Here is a 17,038-nt window from a genome sequence, read left to right as displayed (position 1 = left end):
TCCAATGAGAAGACAGTTTTAGCAAGATCCTCTCTGATCCAACCAATCAAAACCGAGAGACCAGAGCACATCGTTAGGTTCCATTGGTGTCAGTGACAGAGGAAGCGTTTGGCAGATAATGTGCTGTTTTTATTTAATTTAAAAAATGCCTAGGTTTTTTAGCTGAAGAGGGCTAATATAATCTTCCACAGATGACTCAGGTTCAAGCCCATTGACCATATAGATAGATAATGTGCCTCCTGCTGTAAATGGTGATGGACTGAGCTATAGCCCTAGGTCATAGAGATCACTGTGCATGAGGCTGTGCAGGATACATGTCTAATGTGTTGATGGAAAACTGTTGGTATGGGAGATAGTTCGAAATACAAAAAGTTCACAAACTGACTGTCTTTCAAATTGGGGTTCTTAATGAAATCGGATATGATACTGTACCTCTGCAGAGTGGTACGTTTGCTGAGAATCTGCATTATGCAGTTATGTCCATAGACTTACATATTATAACTAATGTACTAGGATATCTTTGGTTATATCTGACTGATGAACCTTTGGTGAGCAGGACAGGAAATATTGTTTAACATGATTGGGAAACAGGACAGCAGCAGACAGACAAACATTCTAACAAACAGATCATGACAGAAGACGTACGAGACCAATGATATGTGATGGTGTCTGCTAATTTATTACAAAACACAAAGCACCTACAATATTTAAATCGACCCCTTGTTTCCTGCAGTGTAGCATTTGTCTTCACAGTGATTTAATTATGAACATTTTGTTTAGACAGTCACATCAAATTAACCATTGTAGCTTACTGAAAAACAGTACAAACACAGACATTCACAGCCATTAGACTTAAACCCACACAAAAAATTAAACGAGTATTAACAAACATCAGCAAATTGAGTGAAAAATAGAATTTAATATTTTAAATACAGTATTTTTTTAAATACAAATATTGATTAGAATTTTTCCACATTATAAGCTTTAGTACTACTATTAATTATTTTTATTACTGTTGATGTTTAATTTACATTATGTGACTATACAAGGAAATGTGAAACTGAGTTTTGGTAATTTCTTGTATTGCTCATTTACGTCAATGTACACAAACATACTAACAACTAGCAATGACTTTACATCCTCTACATTGTGATAGTCTAAATCCCCCCCACCAACCGTACCTATATATGACAGACAAAGTGGCATTACATATTGCGTATCCCTATGAAAACACTACCTTTGTATTATTATATTAGAGTTAATATTGACACAAACATTAACTTTATTAAACTGTACACTTTTTTTTTTTAAATTCAGTCTTTGAGAAACAAAATACAAAAATTATGATAGAACACATAACAAATCAGACAGCAACATATAGTACAGAGTTGAAACAATTGTCGCCTGGTGTTACTTTTTAATTTAAAAACCTGAATTACAATAATGGAGCCACAAATGGTCATCAAACGCAAACATCCACAGCCACGAAGAACAGAACTAAATCTCGAACATTTGTTTGGGAGTTTCCAGACTGCAAAATCTCCTCTCACAACTAGGTGGGGTAATTGAGAGGAGAGTATGTTAATTCAACATGGTTGAATTAATATACTAAAGAACATGGGTTTTCTTCAATGCATTATCAGAAAAAAAAATCTATTTCAGTAATAAATTTGAAACATAACATTCACAACATTCACAATGGATTGCCTTATTCAGGTATTTCAGTACCAAACTTTCAGAGTTTAACCGTCTTATTTCAGTACCAAACTTTCCAAGTTTAACAATCTAAACTCAAGATTAAAATCCTGTAGAAAAAACAGATACTCAAGTATGAATTTCAATTAACAGTGGCAATTAGTTGAATCTATCCCATCATTCATGTCAGGGACTACCACATTTTTTACCATGCTTTAAAGTTCTCAACAGTGAAAATACACAGTCATAACGTATTTATAGTAATACAGCACCCAACAAGTATGATTTAGAGTCTACATCATACATGTTGGGTGCTGTATTACTAGAAATGTTATGACATTGTAGACTGAATTAGCATTTTGCTGCTCTGATTGATTTACAATCACATTCTTCCTCAGCAAGTGGCCAAAGGACCAACAGTCCAGGCCCTTTACATTTTGCAATTTCTGGTAGCTTACAGACACTGTAGCTTACAGAAACTGTAAGAGCTCTGAATAGATAAATGTAGATCACAAATCAAGCCCATAAAACAGAGTAAACAGACAAATAGAAACTATGAGAAGGATTAAAAGGAGGGTCTCAGTCAGAGTGGCTGTAGATTCCCATATGAGGCTGAATGTGTTGCATTTCATGTTGCTCTAAACCCCATTTGGGCACTATTAGGCTTGCAGTTCAAAGGTCATACACAGTACGAAGACCTCCAGGTCAAAACAACAGAAGTCCCTTTCTTCAGTCTTTCAGCGGCTGCAAGAGGAGAAGCAAACTGTTCCGCTGAAACAACACCTCATATATATATATATATATATATATATAAAAACAGTTTAAATTCCTAATTTTAGCCCCAAATCGATTTGATCACTAATAATGGCAGTCAGTTAATCAAACTAATGGTTTTAAACAGCACATTCCATCTGAATCAGAGGGGTTGGAGAGGACCAGTGAAGAGATCTGGAGAATCAAGAATCCAATGAAAACATGCTCAGGAGCCATTGTAGTTCCCCTCTGACCCAATCTTCTTTATTCACTCTGTTATGGCCAGGCTGACCAAGAAAGTAGAACAGTTACTTTTTCCCCTGATCTTGCCGCTTCATTGTGGTGCCAACACTGCAAAATGACAGCGCACCTTCTCTCGCTCACATACACTCACACAAAGGCTTGCGCATATTTCATTTTTTTTGTATGCCTATTGAGACTACTTACAGTATAAATAAAATCAAACAACTTCCAAGTACAGCGACACTTCAACACTTTGTTGACAATCATCATATTCCCTTTTCTTGGACTAATAACCGTTTGCACAGCCTTTTATAAGCTGTTTTTCCACACCCACCCAGCCACATAGGCCTATACGTATAGCCAGTCATTGCCTAACCAGTTACCACTATTATTTTATATGTAAAGTATTGTATTGCTTTAAAAATATTGCAAGTAATTCCTATGAGTAAATTGTAAGACTGTGCGTCTGTGTATGTAGACTAACCTACTACTCTTATGGGTGCATGGTTGGTCTGACCCTATACTGCAGTCTTTGTAAATGGTTGTTTCTTTGCCTGGTATTTTAGTATGGCTTTTGTGTGGAGGGAGATATTGCATTTTTCACAATCAAGACTCAGCCACAAGGTTACAGTCTGGTCTTAGATATCTAACTGCAGTCCTTCAGTAGTTTCTGATGTGAAGCTTACCCACTGGGCACACACACTGGTTGAAATTACGTTGAACCAACATGGAATAGTCATTGAATTGATGTCTGAGCCCAGTGCTACAAATGAAAAACCTTAGTGATACTGGAAATCTAATATGATTCTGACATTCAAACTGACTATGTCTTGGACTCTTTCAATGAAGTTTGGCAGTCAAGTATTAAGGTGTTAAACTCCACCATCAACCTCCACTGAGGGCATCAACAACATGTTTTCTCCATTTTTTAACACCATTTTGAATCTCTGAAGAGTCCAGAGATTATCTCCACATTCTTCATGGTCAAAATCTAAGACAAACCTCTCCGTTCACAGCAGCCAGCCATTCACTCTGCAGATTGCCCGTCTCTCATCGTGCCCTTGCATCCGCTCTCCTTGGCTTCTCCTCACCCTCCCATCTCTCTAGGGCGAGTCCATCATGGCTTCCAGCATCTCTAGGAAGAGTTTGTGCATGGGCACGCCACCTCGGGTCTTGATGCTGTAGAAGGTGGTGAGGGCGCGACCAGCTGTCTGGCGGAGGAGGGGGAGGGTGAGGAGGAGGCGCCCCACCCGCTGGGGGTCCTCGGGATGTCGCTGGCACTCCATCTCCAACAGGGTCTGGTGGAGGAGGTCCCTCAGCTTCTGCACTGCCTCCATGTCCTCTATGTACACAGAGTCTGGCAGAGGAGAGGGGGAGCATGGTCAGACTGTATATCAGTGGGGGAAGAGGGTGATTTTTTCTAAATGATTTATTTGATATTTTGGAGAGATGGTTTTGTAAGATTGTGTTTGGCAGAACATGTGGATGATTAAGGAACAGGACACACCAGTCCAGACTAATGACCATCTTTGTATTTGCATAACACATAGTGCCTTTGTGGGTTAAGCAGACCGTGGGGGTGAATCTTCTGTTTACAGTAATTGTCTGTCAGTCCCTCAGGGCTGGAGTTATTTTCATCAACAATCTCTTCAAAAATGGAGACTACACCGATCTTTACTAATCTGTCTTCGCTGATTTCTTGAGTTGTATTTTCTTTTAAAGAAACGGTTGGACATAAACTGTTGCTTAATGGAACTGAAAGTGGAATAGTGCTTCAAATAAAGCATGTCATCATATTAGCAACTAATTGTACATATGGAGGGTTCGGTATTTCAGTCTCACCTACTGCTTTCATCACATTTTCATGTTGTGACACTCCACATAATGCTGATTGTAAAGGTATTCTAGGATTATACTTTTGTATATCTAGTTTACCGGAGTTGGTGAGTGCGATGGCTTTGAGCATGACAAACTCCTCCCGGTCCAGCTGCAGGGAGCGGAAGCGTCGGGCCAGCTGGCTGATGGCTGCGTTGAGCTCTGTCAGTCCAGCCACGCGGGACATCTCCTCGTCAAGGACAAAGTCCTCAGCGAACACTACCTCATCCTCACAGCCCAGGGAGCGGAAGGCCACACCCAGCACCAGCACCTCCAACCACACAGACTGCAGCACCGACATCTGGTCTGCCAGAGACAGCGACAGGAAGCCTACAGTGGGGGACAGGGTAGACTGACTGATCAATCACTAGGCTAAAAGCTGATACAACTAGACAGCATTCTAGTTCCTGATCAAGGCATAATGAACCACTGCAGGGCTACTGATAAGCGTTGAGGGCTAGTTCCCACTAACTTATTTCACCTTCCTTTCCATACTTTCCGCCATTCTCTTCTCATGCCGATCTCCCTCCCCACCAATCCCTCTTCCCTGTCCCCCTTACCGGGGATGTGTTTGGCCCAACCGATGATGACGACCAGTTCACGGTCGGCGAGGTCACAGAGGGTGGTGAGTGTGCGCTGAGCCGTATCAGGCTGCAGGGGGTCAGGCATGGCAAACAGTTTCTCTGGCTCTGCCACCAGGAGGTGGGACACGATGATGTTGGAGGAGCCTGAGTCACGCACACAAACAGAAAGCAAAGGTCATGGCACAACTCATGTTCCATTTACCATAAAACAAAGGACAAAGGCACTATGTTAGTCTAAACTCATCCTTATGTGGAAATAGTTCCATGATGTTACTTGATGCTTCTGTTCAGAAATGAAGGCTCTCTGGAAAAACAGACTGCACAGTTAAGAGTGTTTCTTAACTGACACTGACAAACTCTGAAAATGTCTCCTGAACAATCTCCTACCTTTCTCCCCTTCCTTCCTAAGCGGTAGAGGGGCACTCTGGTAGGTCGCATTCTCCACCTCTGGACGCCTTTTATACTTCTGTCTCCCTCCTCTGACCCGGTCCAGACGGACTCCTGCAACACACAACACCACGACAATGAATAGAAAGGGATAAGGAGAGTAGGAGAGTGAGAGAGAAAAAGAGAAACAAATTCCCTTTGTTTGGAGAAGTATGGAGATAAAAAAAAGGCAGATCTTAATCAAATAACTACTTTCCACACGGTATCAAACAGTGTCTCCAGACCAGACCAGACCACTAGTTAAGGGCTATGGGTCATACGCTCACCCTCTTTCAGCATGCCTACTTTAAGGCACTTGGTGAAGCGGCACGCCTGGCAAGCCTTTCTGCGCCTCTTGGTGATCTCACATTCGTTTGACGCAGGACAGCTATATTCGATGTTACCTTAGGTAAGGCAAGGAGGTGGAAAGAAGGGCGGAGAGAAGGAGAATAAACAAACAATAGCGATATGAGACTTCTGTCAAAGCAATCAAGGTCTATCCCATTTCATTCACTATACTGGATTGCAGAAACGCACAAGACACACACTCAACTTCATCCACACACACACACACATCCTTACCCTGGATGGTTCTCTTGAAGAAGGCCTTGCAGGCTTCACACGAGGCTACACCGTAGTGGTAGCCAGATCCTACATCTCCACACACTAAACACAGTCTCTTGGGTAGTGTGCTCAGGGCATACTTGCACCGCCCTCCTCCGCTACCTGTGGATCCCTCCTCCGCCCCATCACCACCCTCCTCCTTGAAGTGGCACCGCAGGGCCGGTGTGTACAGAGGGGGTGAGTAGCGCCCAACCCCGTCTCCTCTTGTCCCACCTCCACCACTCTGGGAGGAGTCTGAGGAGGCTCCCCCTGGGCTGGCCCGGCCCCCACCACCTCCCTCTGGACTGCTGGGCTCTGCCTTGATGTACAGGTCTGACCGACGCTCCCTGGAAGACATGATCACTGCAGACAGAGAGGAGAAAGATAGGGGGGGGTGAGACAGAGGTATCAGACTGTTACACATCCATTTCTGAGTCACCTTTTCATTACATGTTAGTATCAATACACCCCTCCAGACAACCAGGACCAACATCAATCCTAAGGAGACAACATTAAAATAATCAAAGCTGTTGCCTCAATGCTGAATTATATCACTCGCTTGACATCTGACAAGTCACGGCGAAGACACCTTTGGCTTGACTGTCAAGCACCAACAGAGAGCTGCAAAGACTGAACATATTACACACTGTAATATGCCTCCTTTTCCCTTATTAAAAGCAACAAAAAAACTGTAGGCTTTCACAGTGTTGGATTCGAGGTTAAACTTGGAACACTTATACTCAGAAGTATAGGAACATTAGTTACAAAAGAGACATGAGGGGTGCCATAACGAAGCTTGGGAGGGGCTGAGCGCAGGGAAAACAATCGCACGTGACAGTACTGATAAGGGGAGAAACAGTTAAAGGCTCATATCACTTAGTTCCCTGCTTAGCAAGAATTATGCAATGTTTAGCGATAAGGAGGAGACTCCACCCAAAGTGGGGTATGAATACCACCACGGGGGAAGCCATGTCTGAGTCTGAATTACAACTGATCTGGACTCTTTGGTTTGATAAAAAAAATCATGGTGAATCCTGCCGACAACGCCAACTATTAGGTTCTAATTTTCAGAGTAAATAACTCACGGACACTAGAAAAGCTTAACCAAGTTGAATTCTTCCCAAAGGGCTGATTCAGCTGTAATTCAGACAAAGGCATGGCTTCCCCGTGGTGGTATTCATACCCCACTTTGGGTGGAGTCTCCTCCTTATCGCTAAATATTGCATCATTCTTGCTAGGTGATGGGAGGAAAAACAACGACAGTTACATATCGTAATATTATTTTGGACAATATTACATTGGAGTCAAAGTACGTTAGCTAGAGCTTGTCTGCTGCATCTGCACCAAAACTCTGGTATTTTTCCTAATTTAGCTTGTTCTCCATCCTCTTTTTAAATAGTGAGCCAACATGTTTTCAGCACTTTAATTTCAAATGACTGATCAAACTAATGTTCTGATGCTCTCATCTCTCAGCAGTAGACATATTTGGAACATGAAATCACAATATTGAACAGCAATAAATATAGAATCGTGGAAATTGCAATACATATCGTATCGGCACCTAAGTATCGTGATAATATTGTATCGTGGGTTCCCTGGCGCTTCCCAGCCCTACTGCAGTGTGGGTACCTATTGCCTCATAGATATGCAACAACCAGTAGCCTATAAGACAAATGGCTGCACACCAGCAGAGAATAATTTGACATAATAATAATGGGATATTTTGAATTACGAGAGAGAGAGAGAAAAATAGGCGAGCGAGATGGAGACAGAGAAGGGGAAGGGAGAGCGTGTTCAAGCATGCATGTGTGTGAGAGTACCGTATGTACCGTATTTGAGCGCTAAAATGCTAAGGGATGTGAGAGAGACCATAATCCCAGCTCCAACCTACTCTGACCTCTCCAGATTAGGGTCATTAATCCAGAGCAGAGTAGCAGCAATCCCTTAACCCCATAAGGAATCCCAGTAAGGAGATGGACGACACTCCCAACACTCTCCATTGTGACGCACTGAACCTACAAACAGCATTAGAGACAGTTGTGCATGGCCGATTATCACTTAATCATCTGAACAACTGTAGAAAGAGAACACTTTCAAAATTCAATGCAAAAATGTTACTTAAAGAGATTCTGGGATCATGACAGCACACAGACAGGGATTGTGTAAAAAGGGGATCCTGTCTCTGAACTCTACACTGTAGGCCACTGGTCCTACCCTTCTCCTCCTTTCCACAGATCAGCAGGAGGTGTTGCAATGTGGGCCAATGTACTTTGGTTGGTCCAGTGGCCAAATGCTTCTCACACGCCATTCACTATGGCCTGTAATCTTTACGCCTTTACGTAACACGTCAACTATGACATTACTACCCTGACCCCAACCCCACCTCTCTATTTGTAACAGGAGTTACAGTCCAACTGCAAAGGAGGGAGAGAGACACAGGCACAGATGCTTTCTAGTAAAATATATCCATGCCAAGAATTTCCCACGCTGTTCTAGCTCCCATCCTTGGCATAGGTGACCATTTATTATTTGTGAAGCTATTCAATAATTACAATGTTCTGATAATGATGATCCCAACAGGTAAATAATAATCTCCTGATTTTTATGAAATTAACATATTCAAGAGTGATAAAATGAAGTGGTAAAACAGAGATTTCAATGATCTGACAATGATCTGACAAATGCTGAGGTCTTCACGCCTATTTGTCAGAATGAGCCTTAACAATATAATCCGCCACCCTCGCTGAACTCAAACTCGAGAGACAACCGGAAGAAGCCCCCGCAAGATTCAATAAAATGTGCAGTGCATGTGAGTTAGCTAGCTAGCTAACAGCTAGTACACTATTTTTTCGTGTACTTTAATTCGGGCAAAGCCATTCGTGGGACGGTGAGAGGCAGGTTGGTCAGGTAAAGAAAAAAGTGTAGATAATAATAACATGAATGCCACGTCCCTATTATTTTTCCTGGCTTTATGAGGAATTTAGCTAGCTAGCTAACGTTAAACAGTATCACAGTTAGCCGTTATAGCAAGTGAAGTTCCATGTGTGGGGTTTGCACATTCTCAGACATAAAGAGCTAGCCTTCCAGCTAATATTCCCTATCTAGATATGTGTTGGATGTTCAGTTACCTAGCAGAATGGAAAACGTATATTTAGATAACTAGCTAGGTAATCCCAAACTGAAGTCTAAAGAAAATATACTAGTAACGTTACTATAGCTAGCTAACGTTAGCTAGCAATCTGTGTATTGTTGGCTTTCCTCATCAGGTGACATCAACTTACCTCTAGCCAGCAAGCTCTCCTTCAATGTAGCTTGAGTTCCCCAAGTATTTGCTTTCCCTCGGCGATATTATCGCGCAGGTTTGTGTTGTTGAGAGGCTACACAACGTAGCTAACATGTTATAACGCGTCTAAAACGTGTCATGATCCTCAAACGTGTCGAAATCGAATGTTGGTTTTCAGACAGGAGGAGATGGGAAGTCTGATGCATAATAGGAAGTAGTCAATGTAAGTAATTCAATGAAAGACTGAGACGAGGGTGACTGTCTACCCCAGCCTACTACAGTATGCCTTAGTAGCATAGCTAAAAGTCTTTATAAAAAGCAAACACAACATAAATAACAACTTTAATTTGACAAATAATGGCAACTTTTTGATCTGTGAAATCATTAAACCCTTCAAACTTTTATCAAGCATATCCTCCACAGGCTGAGTGTATGTAGTCCTACACTTTGTCAGTGCTTAAAGTCAATCAGTTTGACCATATCTTAAAATAGTTTCAGCAAACTTCACAACCGCATTAATAGATCAGATCACTATTGAACATCCATAATTACTGTTGGTTCAGATTTGATTGAAAGATATAGAAGACAAAGCAATTACCTGTGTTGCTGTGCTGCTGTAAAGCCGTATTCGTCTCTTCTCCTGGTAAACACACTCACTTATTAATTTATTGGTTTAGAATTGGGGCAATGGTCTGGGTAGAACAGTCTGATTATCAGGAAACCTAAGAGGGAAGACAAAACATTTCTGATTTCTTCTCAGGTCATGTATTTTTATGTGCATGTTCAAGATTATGTCATAGGACAGGGACAAAACACATTTCATCTTGGTCTCCCAATTGTTACTTTATCTAAATCTTAACCCCTCCCCACACACACACACACACACACACACGTGTACATACAGTATGTACTGTACACCAAACATAATGGTTGCTTTAACCAACATAAGCCCGAAGATGTTGATATATTTTCTTGTTATAAGGCTCAATCATATTTTAAGCACTCTGTCTAGGATTTTCAAGCTTATTAGGGTATTGAAATGTATAGCCAACAAAACCTGTGTGTGTTTGTGTATGAGAGAGAGATTTGTCAAAGCTTTGTAAAACTACTAAACTACTCCCTATCTCTAAACCAAATTGCATCAAATGACTGAGTGACTGTCTATCATACACTGTGTCCTGTTATCTTCATCAACACCATTTGGTAGAAATTGCTGACAAAGGGGGAAACCATTTTTGTCTTTCTCACAGACACAATTTGGATCATTGCAGTCAATTTTCCCATTCCCACACAAGCACACATATACACGTTTCTGCACACTACACCCAACCACCCCTCCCCCAACTCTCTCCCTCTGTGACACATTCCAAAGGTCAAAGTCACAGGAAAGCTTGAAGGACAGATAGAGTAACTGCAATTCGGCCTCCCTCAGACACAAGCACACAGAACATGTTTAAGTTGGATGAATGTTTTAAGACCGGGGGACAAAACAATATTGGAAGAAATGTTAGGGGATAAGATGACTAAATTTGTATGTTATAGGGGAAAAGTGAAAAGAATCTCTGATTTACATGCCTATGTATAAAATAGTGCATAATTATTCATATACATTTTCCTATTTTAAGTTGAAAATACACCACCACAACTATTGTTCACATGCATCACAAATAGTTTAACCTGAAGTGAAGCTCAAAAACTGACAGACAAATTTGTCTAAAACTGTTTCTAGATAGCGTCATCTTTTTACTAACACAAGTTCTGCACAATGATAGGCACCATCTTCTACAACAACTAGCACATTATAAAAAAAGGCTTTGAATGACCATCATGATGAGCTCTGAGCCAAGAAAATCTATCTTGACAATTGACACTTTAAACTCAACAGTAACAGCATCAACAAAAGACCCAATTCTGTCTCCTTCCTTTGTCTGATACCAGTATTTGTTTTTAGTTAACTATCTCTGTAAATGTTCCTTATCTCAGATTAAGAACTGTTAGAACACAATTGGTTTTTCTGTGTAAAGGACTGAGGATATCTAAAGTTCAATTTGAAAGCTTTGCATGCAGCACTGTGGAGAGACAGTGAGAGCAGCAGAGGTGACCTTGCCAACTGATCTCAGACCGGTGAAAGGTTAATTGCAAAACTGGATTATGGCTTCTTAAGATCAGGAATCTCAATCCTGGTCCTGGAGGGTCATTGTTTGCACAGGTTATTCCCTTGGGAGACTATTCACCTGCATTCTGATGATGAAATGTACTAACCGAACAGCAGTTGAGAAACTGGACTGTGTGAGTGTTTAAACTGAGTTCATAAAGCATAAAAGTATCTTTAAATTATGGTTGTCACTCAGTATGCCATCAAAGACTATTGGTCAGGCCTTTACCTGGAGAGATAAGGGTGGCAGGTAGCCTAGCGGTTAAACACTTTTGGCCAGTTATTCGTGGTTGCTGGTTTGAATCTCTGAGCCAACTAGTCAAAAATCTGTTGATGTGCCCTTGAGCAATACATTTAACCCTAATTGCTCCTGTAAATCACTCTGGATAAGTGTCTGTCTGCTAAATGGTAAATATATATTATATATGTACAATGTATGACTTAACTGTGGTAGCCAAAGTCCAGAAACAAGAACTAGTCCACTGCAGACCAAATGCTACAGTAAGGATAATTTATTTGGATCTATTTCATACCAATCTGTTTGGATTAATAAAAGCCTACATGAAAATGTGTAGGTAACTACATTGCGCTGATGAGTGAGGGTAAAGCTATAGCTTGATGTAGGTTAGAAGGAATTGACCGAACTCTTTGGGTCAGTCATGATGTCCCAGTGACACAACACACATGCCAAAGCATTCGGTATCTTATTATTACAGCAACTCACCGTTACAATTATCGTTAGCGCGTCCCTCTTCAATAACGTGGTCATGCAAAGTTAATCAGCTGCAGAGTAGAGAGGAACCGCGCGTGCAAATGATTCAGACGGAATACAGACTACAGTAGGCCTATATTTTGACAGATTTACAATGTTGACCATTATCAAGCACTTACTTGTATTTGTGTGAACATCGCAGGAAAGAGGTCTCAGACCAGGCAGTACTGTCGCTACGGAAGCCACAGAGAACTCCACTACAAGCCACGGTTATACTCACCGGGGTTTCGACATTGCCACAAGAGTGGATGCAGCTCGTGGCCAAAATAATAGCCTATAACGTTTATTTATGTTTAAATTGTAGGATCTGAGCTGCGATCAGTCGTCGTAGCGCAAAATGTTTCTAAAATGATTGCTTGAAAATAGAAACTGCTGCGACAATGTATCAAGGGACACAGCGTCGAAAGACTGATTGCAGCTGATAAAAAATGGTCAACCAAATGTGGTATTTAATCCATAGGCTATTCTCTTATCAGGCCTGGTCCTGCATATTGATGTTACTGGAGGTTGTAGATTATCCTCGCTGCTACAACTGAGGTTTTAGTTACGTATAGCCTATCCCTTGTCCATTCTCCTCCCTCTCTCAATTTGCGTCTGCGGTGTCTCCGTTACGTCCGTGCGCGCCCTCCAATCCAGCCTCCTTCCATCAGCGTCATCTGCGTTGCAACAATGAAAAAATGACCTACTGTAGTCTAGCGTCAGCCTGTAGCCTCACTATTTTAGGGTTTATACATCGCATATAGAAAAAAAACCTGTCGTGATCATTACCTATGGTATTTAGATCGTGCTCACTACCAACATACAGAAAGCGCAGTAAGAGTGCCTGGTTTATTATTGCATCGAATAGGCTATGTGCTGCCTCTAAACTCCAATGCCAACCAGTAATATGCCATAATTCCTTTTACAGGTTCATGGATTTCAATAATTTACAGTAGGCCCAGCCTATTATAAATAGTTGGACCAATAATAGGTGATCTTTATTAAATGTTTTATTTTACCAGGAAGGCCAATTAAGTTAGGCCTACTAACTTCCATAAAGGCTGCATTTTGGATTGCTTCTGCAGTTTGATAATTTGTTGGTCTAGGCCTAGCCTACTTCATTTCAGAAACAGCTATATGATTATGCAATCCACATTTGATTATGCAACCCAAATAGCTTCACAATATAAATGCTGCACTATTTCCTAGTCCTGTCATACCTGAGTTTCTAATGAACAATAACCAGTTAATTATGGGCCAATTTGCAAAATACATTTTATTCGTACATGTCTGTAATGCAGCGGAATTCATGTCCCCCAATGGATCAAACGACACCATAGTAAACATAGCTTTAGATGGCATGGAAAATGTTTGCAACCGAGCTCAGTCGACTCGGTCTTGTGACTCTGACCCGGCTCACTGCGCTACGTAGGCAACACTCGTCAGCTGGTACGCGGAGTTTTGGATCGATGCCAAGGAAGTGGGGGTCAGTGGACGACTGCAACGAGATGAGAAGAGAAAAAACCGAAGTATAGAATCCGCTTGTTAACTTGACTATAACAGCTGGCATCGATAGAGGAAGGGAGAGGGGTGCGCATGCAGTGCTATCGCAGTCATGGAAAGAGCCGACAACCCATTTCCCCTGTCCGCGGAAAATTCATTTTAAAACACAGAACAGTTGGCAACTGGAATTATCTAAGTAGTGTGTTTGTTAAAATAGCTTAGCATGAGGAAGACCACATGCGGTAGTCTCCTATAATACAAATATATAACAGGAAATATTATTTAATCAAACCTATCAATCATAAAATAATTAGCTTATAATAATGTATTGTATGTTCATGTGTTAGACCTATGACGTCTGAGAATATTTTCAGAGACACTGCAGAGAGATTGGAGACTGATGGCAGTGTTCCCGGTGTCATTGAGAAAAACATCGACCTTGAATTGAAGGTCATACACGGATTCCGCATGCGCTGCATTTCAAACGGTTTGCATGTTGCTGCAGTCAGCCTCCACACCAGCTCCACACGCATTATCCCCTATTGCAAAAACGGCGTTTCACATACACTATATTCTGGGCGATTGGTAGGTTTAGGAGCTTGAGGTGAATGTTTTTATTTATTATTGTTAATTAAGTTGTTAGAGCATAAGATGCCTTGCCTAGTCCTTTAAACACTCCTCTTTTTAGGAGTCACGTGAAACATTGTACGACTTTAGAATAGGTATGAACGAATGTGCTGTATGTCAAAGGAGGCCATGGCCTGGGATGGTGGCATGCTGACAGGTCATATGACCAGAGACAGGTGTGAACAACAGACACACAGGCACTAAAACAAGCAACCACACAGATAATGCTTTGTATAGTGAAAAGTGTATGCCGACTATAGCTTCCACAAAGCTAGGCTACTCTCTTTGTGATCCAGTTGTTGTGCATATCTTACTACTGTAGCCCACTCATCTAATTGTTTTGCGTACTTTTAATGAGATGGCTTTTTATTGAATTCTGCTTTTTCATCCTGGCGTTGGGGGTCTGCTGCCAAATGGTTGCAGAGACGGATATAAAGGGAGTTAATTATTTAGGGTGTCCTCAGCCTGTTCTTGTCCATCTAAGGTTAAGTAACCAAGAGTGAACTGAACAAATAGGGAAACGGGACATGGTCGAAATGAGAGAAGGGGTGAAAGAGAGACCCTCAGTGAAGTAAAAAGTAAGCCTTGTCATATCAGGAAATGTTCCACCAGCCAGCCGAACATTACATTCTAGTACTGCCATTCTTCCGTGGCATTGCATCTCTGAAAACCAACACCCTCTATATAGTAGACAACCCTATTCTGTCTGAATGGTGAAAGCATAGTGGGATCTTAATTTTACTCATCCAATAGCCAAACACACATAACTGTTAGGCCGCATGGCATGTCACATGACGTGTTAGTTATTGTGTTAGTTATTACTGGGTCATTGTGGAATAGGACACCTGTCACCTGTTAGCACTGGTTTTGAGTGGCAATATTTTAGCATACATAAATGGTATAGATTTAGAAAGAGGACAGACATATTTGATCAATATACATTTCTTTTTTAGCTTTTCAATGTTGGGAATCTGAATTGTCGCATTTCATTAGTTGTTGTATTGTAGCGCTCTCTAGTGGTGTTTTTATTACATTGCCAATTACAGTATGTGCCTGCCTGTCTGTGGTGACGTCTGCTTTCGTCTCCTCGAGCACAAGGTCACAGAGTCAACTGCGCATGCAGGCTTGATGGTTTATCAGAGCCATAGGTGTAGGCGACAGCCGATTGACTGATCTACAAATCACCTTACATCATAAATAAATACTCATTATTATTTGTAGATGAGTCAGTCAGTCACAATTTATCAATACAGTGCTTGACTTGGACTGGAATAGCTGCCAGTACTCATTTTGGGTGCCGGTATGCCTACTGTTTATATTTAGGTGCAGGAACACCACAATTCTTTTGAGCTAATATTCTATAAGAGGAACAGGAGCTCAAGCAGAAGAACATTTGAGGTGCTGGTACTCAGCTCTGGTGAGCTCCTGCCCAAGTCAAGCACTGGATATATCACAGTTTGATGCTCTCAAACTCGCCTGCACTGCAATGTAGAATAAGCTCATTGAGATCCTATTGAATTACTAGAGAGGCTATGTCATGACCCCTCAAAGTTCCAGAATGGTATGAACATAGCAACCATAGATGCGGTAAAGGAGTGTAGACTGTTCCATTGACCAGATTGGAGCACATTCCACACATCTGATGTAAAAATATTGGATATTCATCAAATCCGTCATGATTGATGTATTGTAACAGGCCCACAATGCGGTTACTAAAGTCTGATTTGGATATATTTGGCTGTACAAGTTGTCCCTTTTCAGGTTTAGAAGTGACTGCTAAATGCAAAGTCCTGTTTATGTAAAGTGGTTAGTATACAGAACTCGGTGGTGGTAGTCAGTCGCCTTTTACTGTAATGCAGTTGATTGAGAAAGGTGATAGTCAGTTGGACAACTGAATGCATTCAACCTAAATGCTTCTTCCGCATTTAAGCTCTGAGTCAGAGAGGTGTGGGGGGCGGCCTTAATCAACATCATTGGCACAGTTGTTGTTAACTGCCTTGCTCAAGGGCACAATGGCCAATTTTTCCACCTAGCCGGCTCAGGGATTCAAACAAGCAACCTTTTGGTTACTGGCCCAACGCTCTTAACCACTAGGCTACCTGCCACCCCAGAGGACGATGAACATGTGTTGGGGTTGACATCTATACAAGCATTATACTCAGCTTTTTACCGCAACATGTGAAATACACATATGAACAATAGCCTAAATGTAGGCACATTTTTCTGGAGGGCAATGAGGAGACTCAGGAACATTCCCCCACGGCCCTTTCTCCCATGCGATTCCATGGCAATTCCGTTGTTTTGGTCGAGTTTGATTAACCTCTCTACCTTATCTAAATGGCTGACCTATGATACCGTCATCCGGTGCATAGGAACAGGTGTGTGAGACTGTCAGAGACCCACATAGGGAGGTGCTACCAGTCAGGCTTCTGCTTTTTATCATCACTTTGGGTCAACATGCCTTTTAGCAGAGGGATTACTGCAGCAACCTCACCCAGTGTGTCAGATTACATGGTTATGGGATCAAAACTATTTTCTAT

General features: G+C 41.6%; 1 protein-coding gene across 3 annotated transcripts; it reads right to left on the bottom strand.

Moving 5' to 3' along the window:
* Window positions 1-656: 656 nt before the first annotated feature.
* On the bottom strand, window positions 657-13,060 carry LOC110509977 (steroid hormone receptor ERR1). Of its 3 annotated transcripts, none has more exons than XM_021591230.3 (8): window positions 12,509-13,060; window positions 10,061-10,184; window positions 6,159-6,542; window positions 5,864-5,980; window positions 5,538-5,651; window positions 5,127-5,294; window positions 4,627-4,896; window positions 657-4,048 (listed from the first exon to the last, which is right to left on the bottom strand). In XM_021591230.3, exons 3-8 carry the CDS (start codon window positions 6,535-6,537, stop codon window positions 3,795-3,797), a joined length of 1,302 nt encoding a protein of 433 aa, XP_021446905.1. In that variant the 5' UTR covers window positions 6,538-6,542; window positions 10,061-10,184; window positions 12,509-13,060; the 3' UTR covers window positions 657-3,794. The 3 variants fall into 3 exon arrangements, with proteins under 3 accessions (XP_021446905.1, XP_021446906.1, XP_021446907.1); XM_021591231.3 differs by having other exon boundaries at window positions 10,061-10,102; window positions 12,509-12,996; XM_021591232.3 differs by lacking the exons at window positions 10,061-10,184; window positions 12,509-13,060 and adding an exon at window positions 9,461-9,732.
* Between the last annotated feature and the right edge of the window lie 3,978 nt (window positions 13,061-17,038).

This window comes from Oncorhynchus mykiss, chromosome 29 (assembly GCF_057628025.1).
Source record: "Oncorhynchus mykiss isolate SJ-2025 chromosome 29, ASM5762802v1, whole genome shotgun sequence".
NCBI classification, from domain to species: domain Eukaryota; kingdom Metazoa; phylum Chordata; class Actinopteri; order Salmoniformes; family Salmonidae; genus Oncorhynchus; species Oncorhynchus mykiss.
This window is presented reverse-complemented; position numbering and strand designations above follow the sequence as displayed.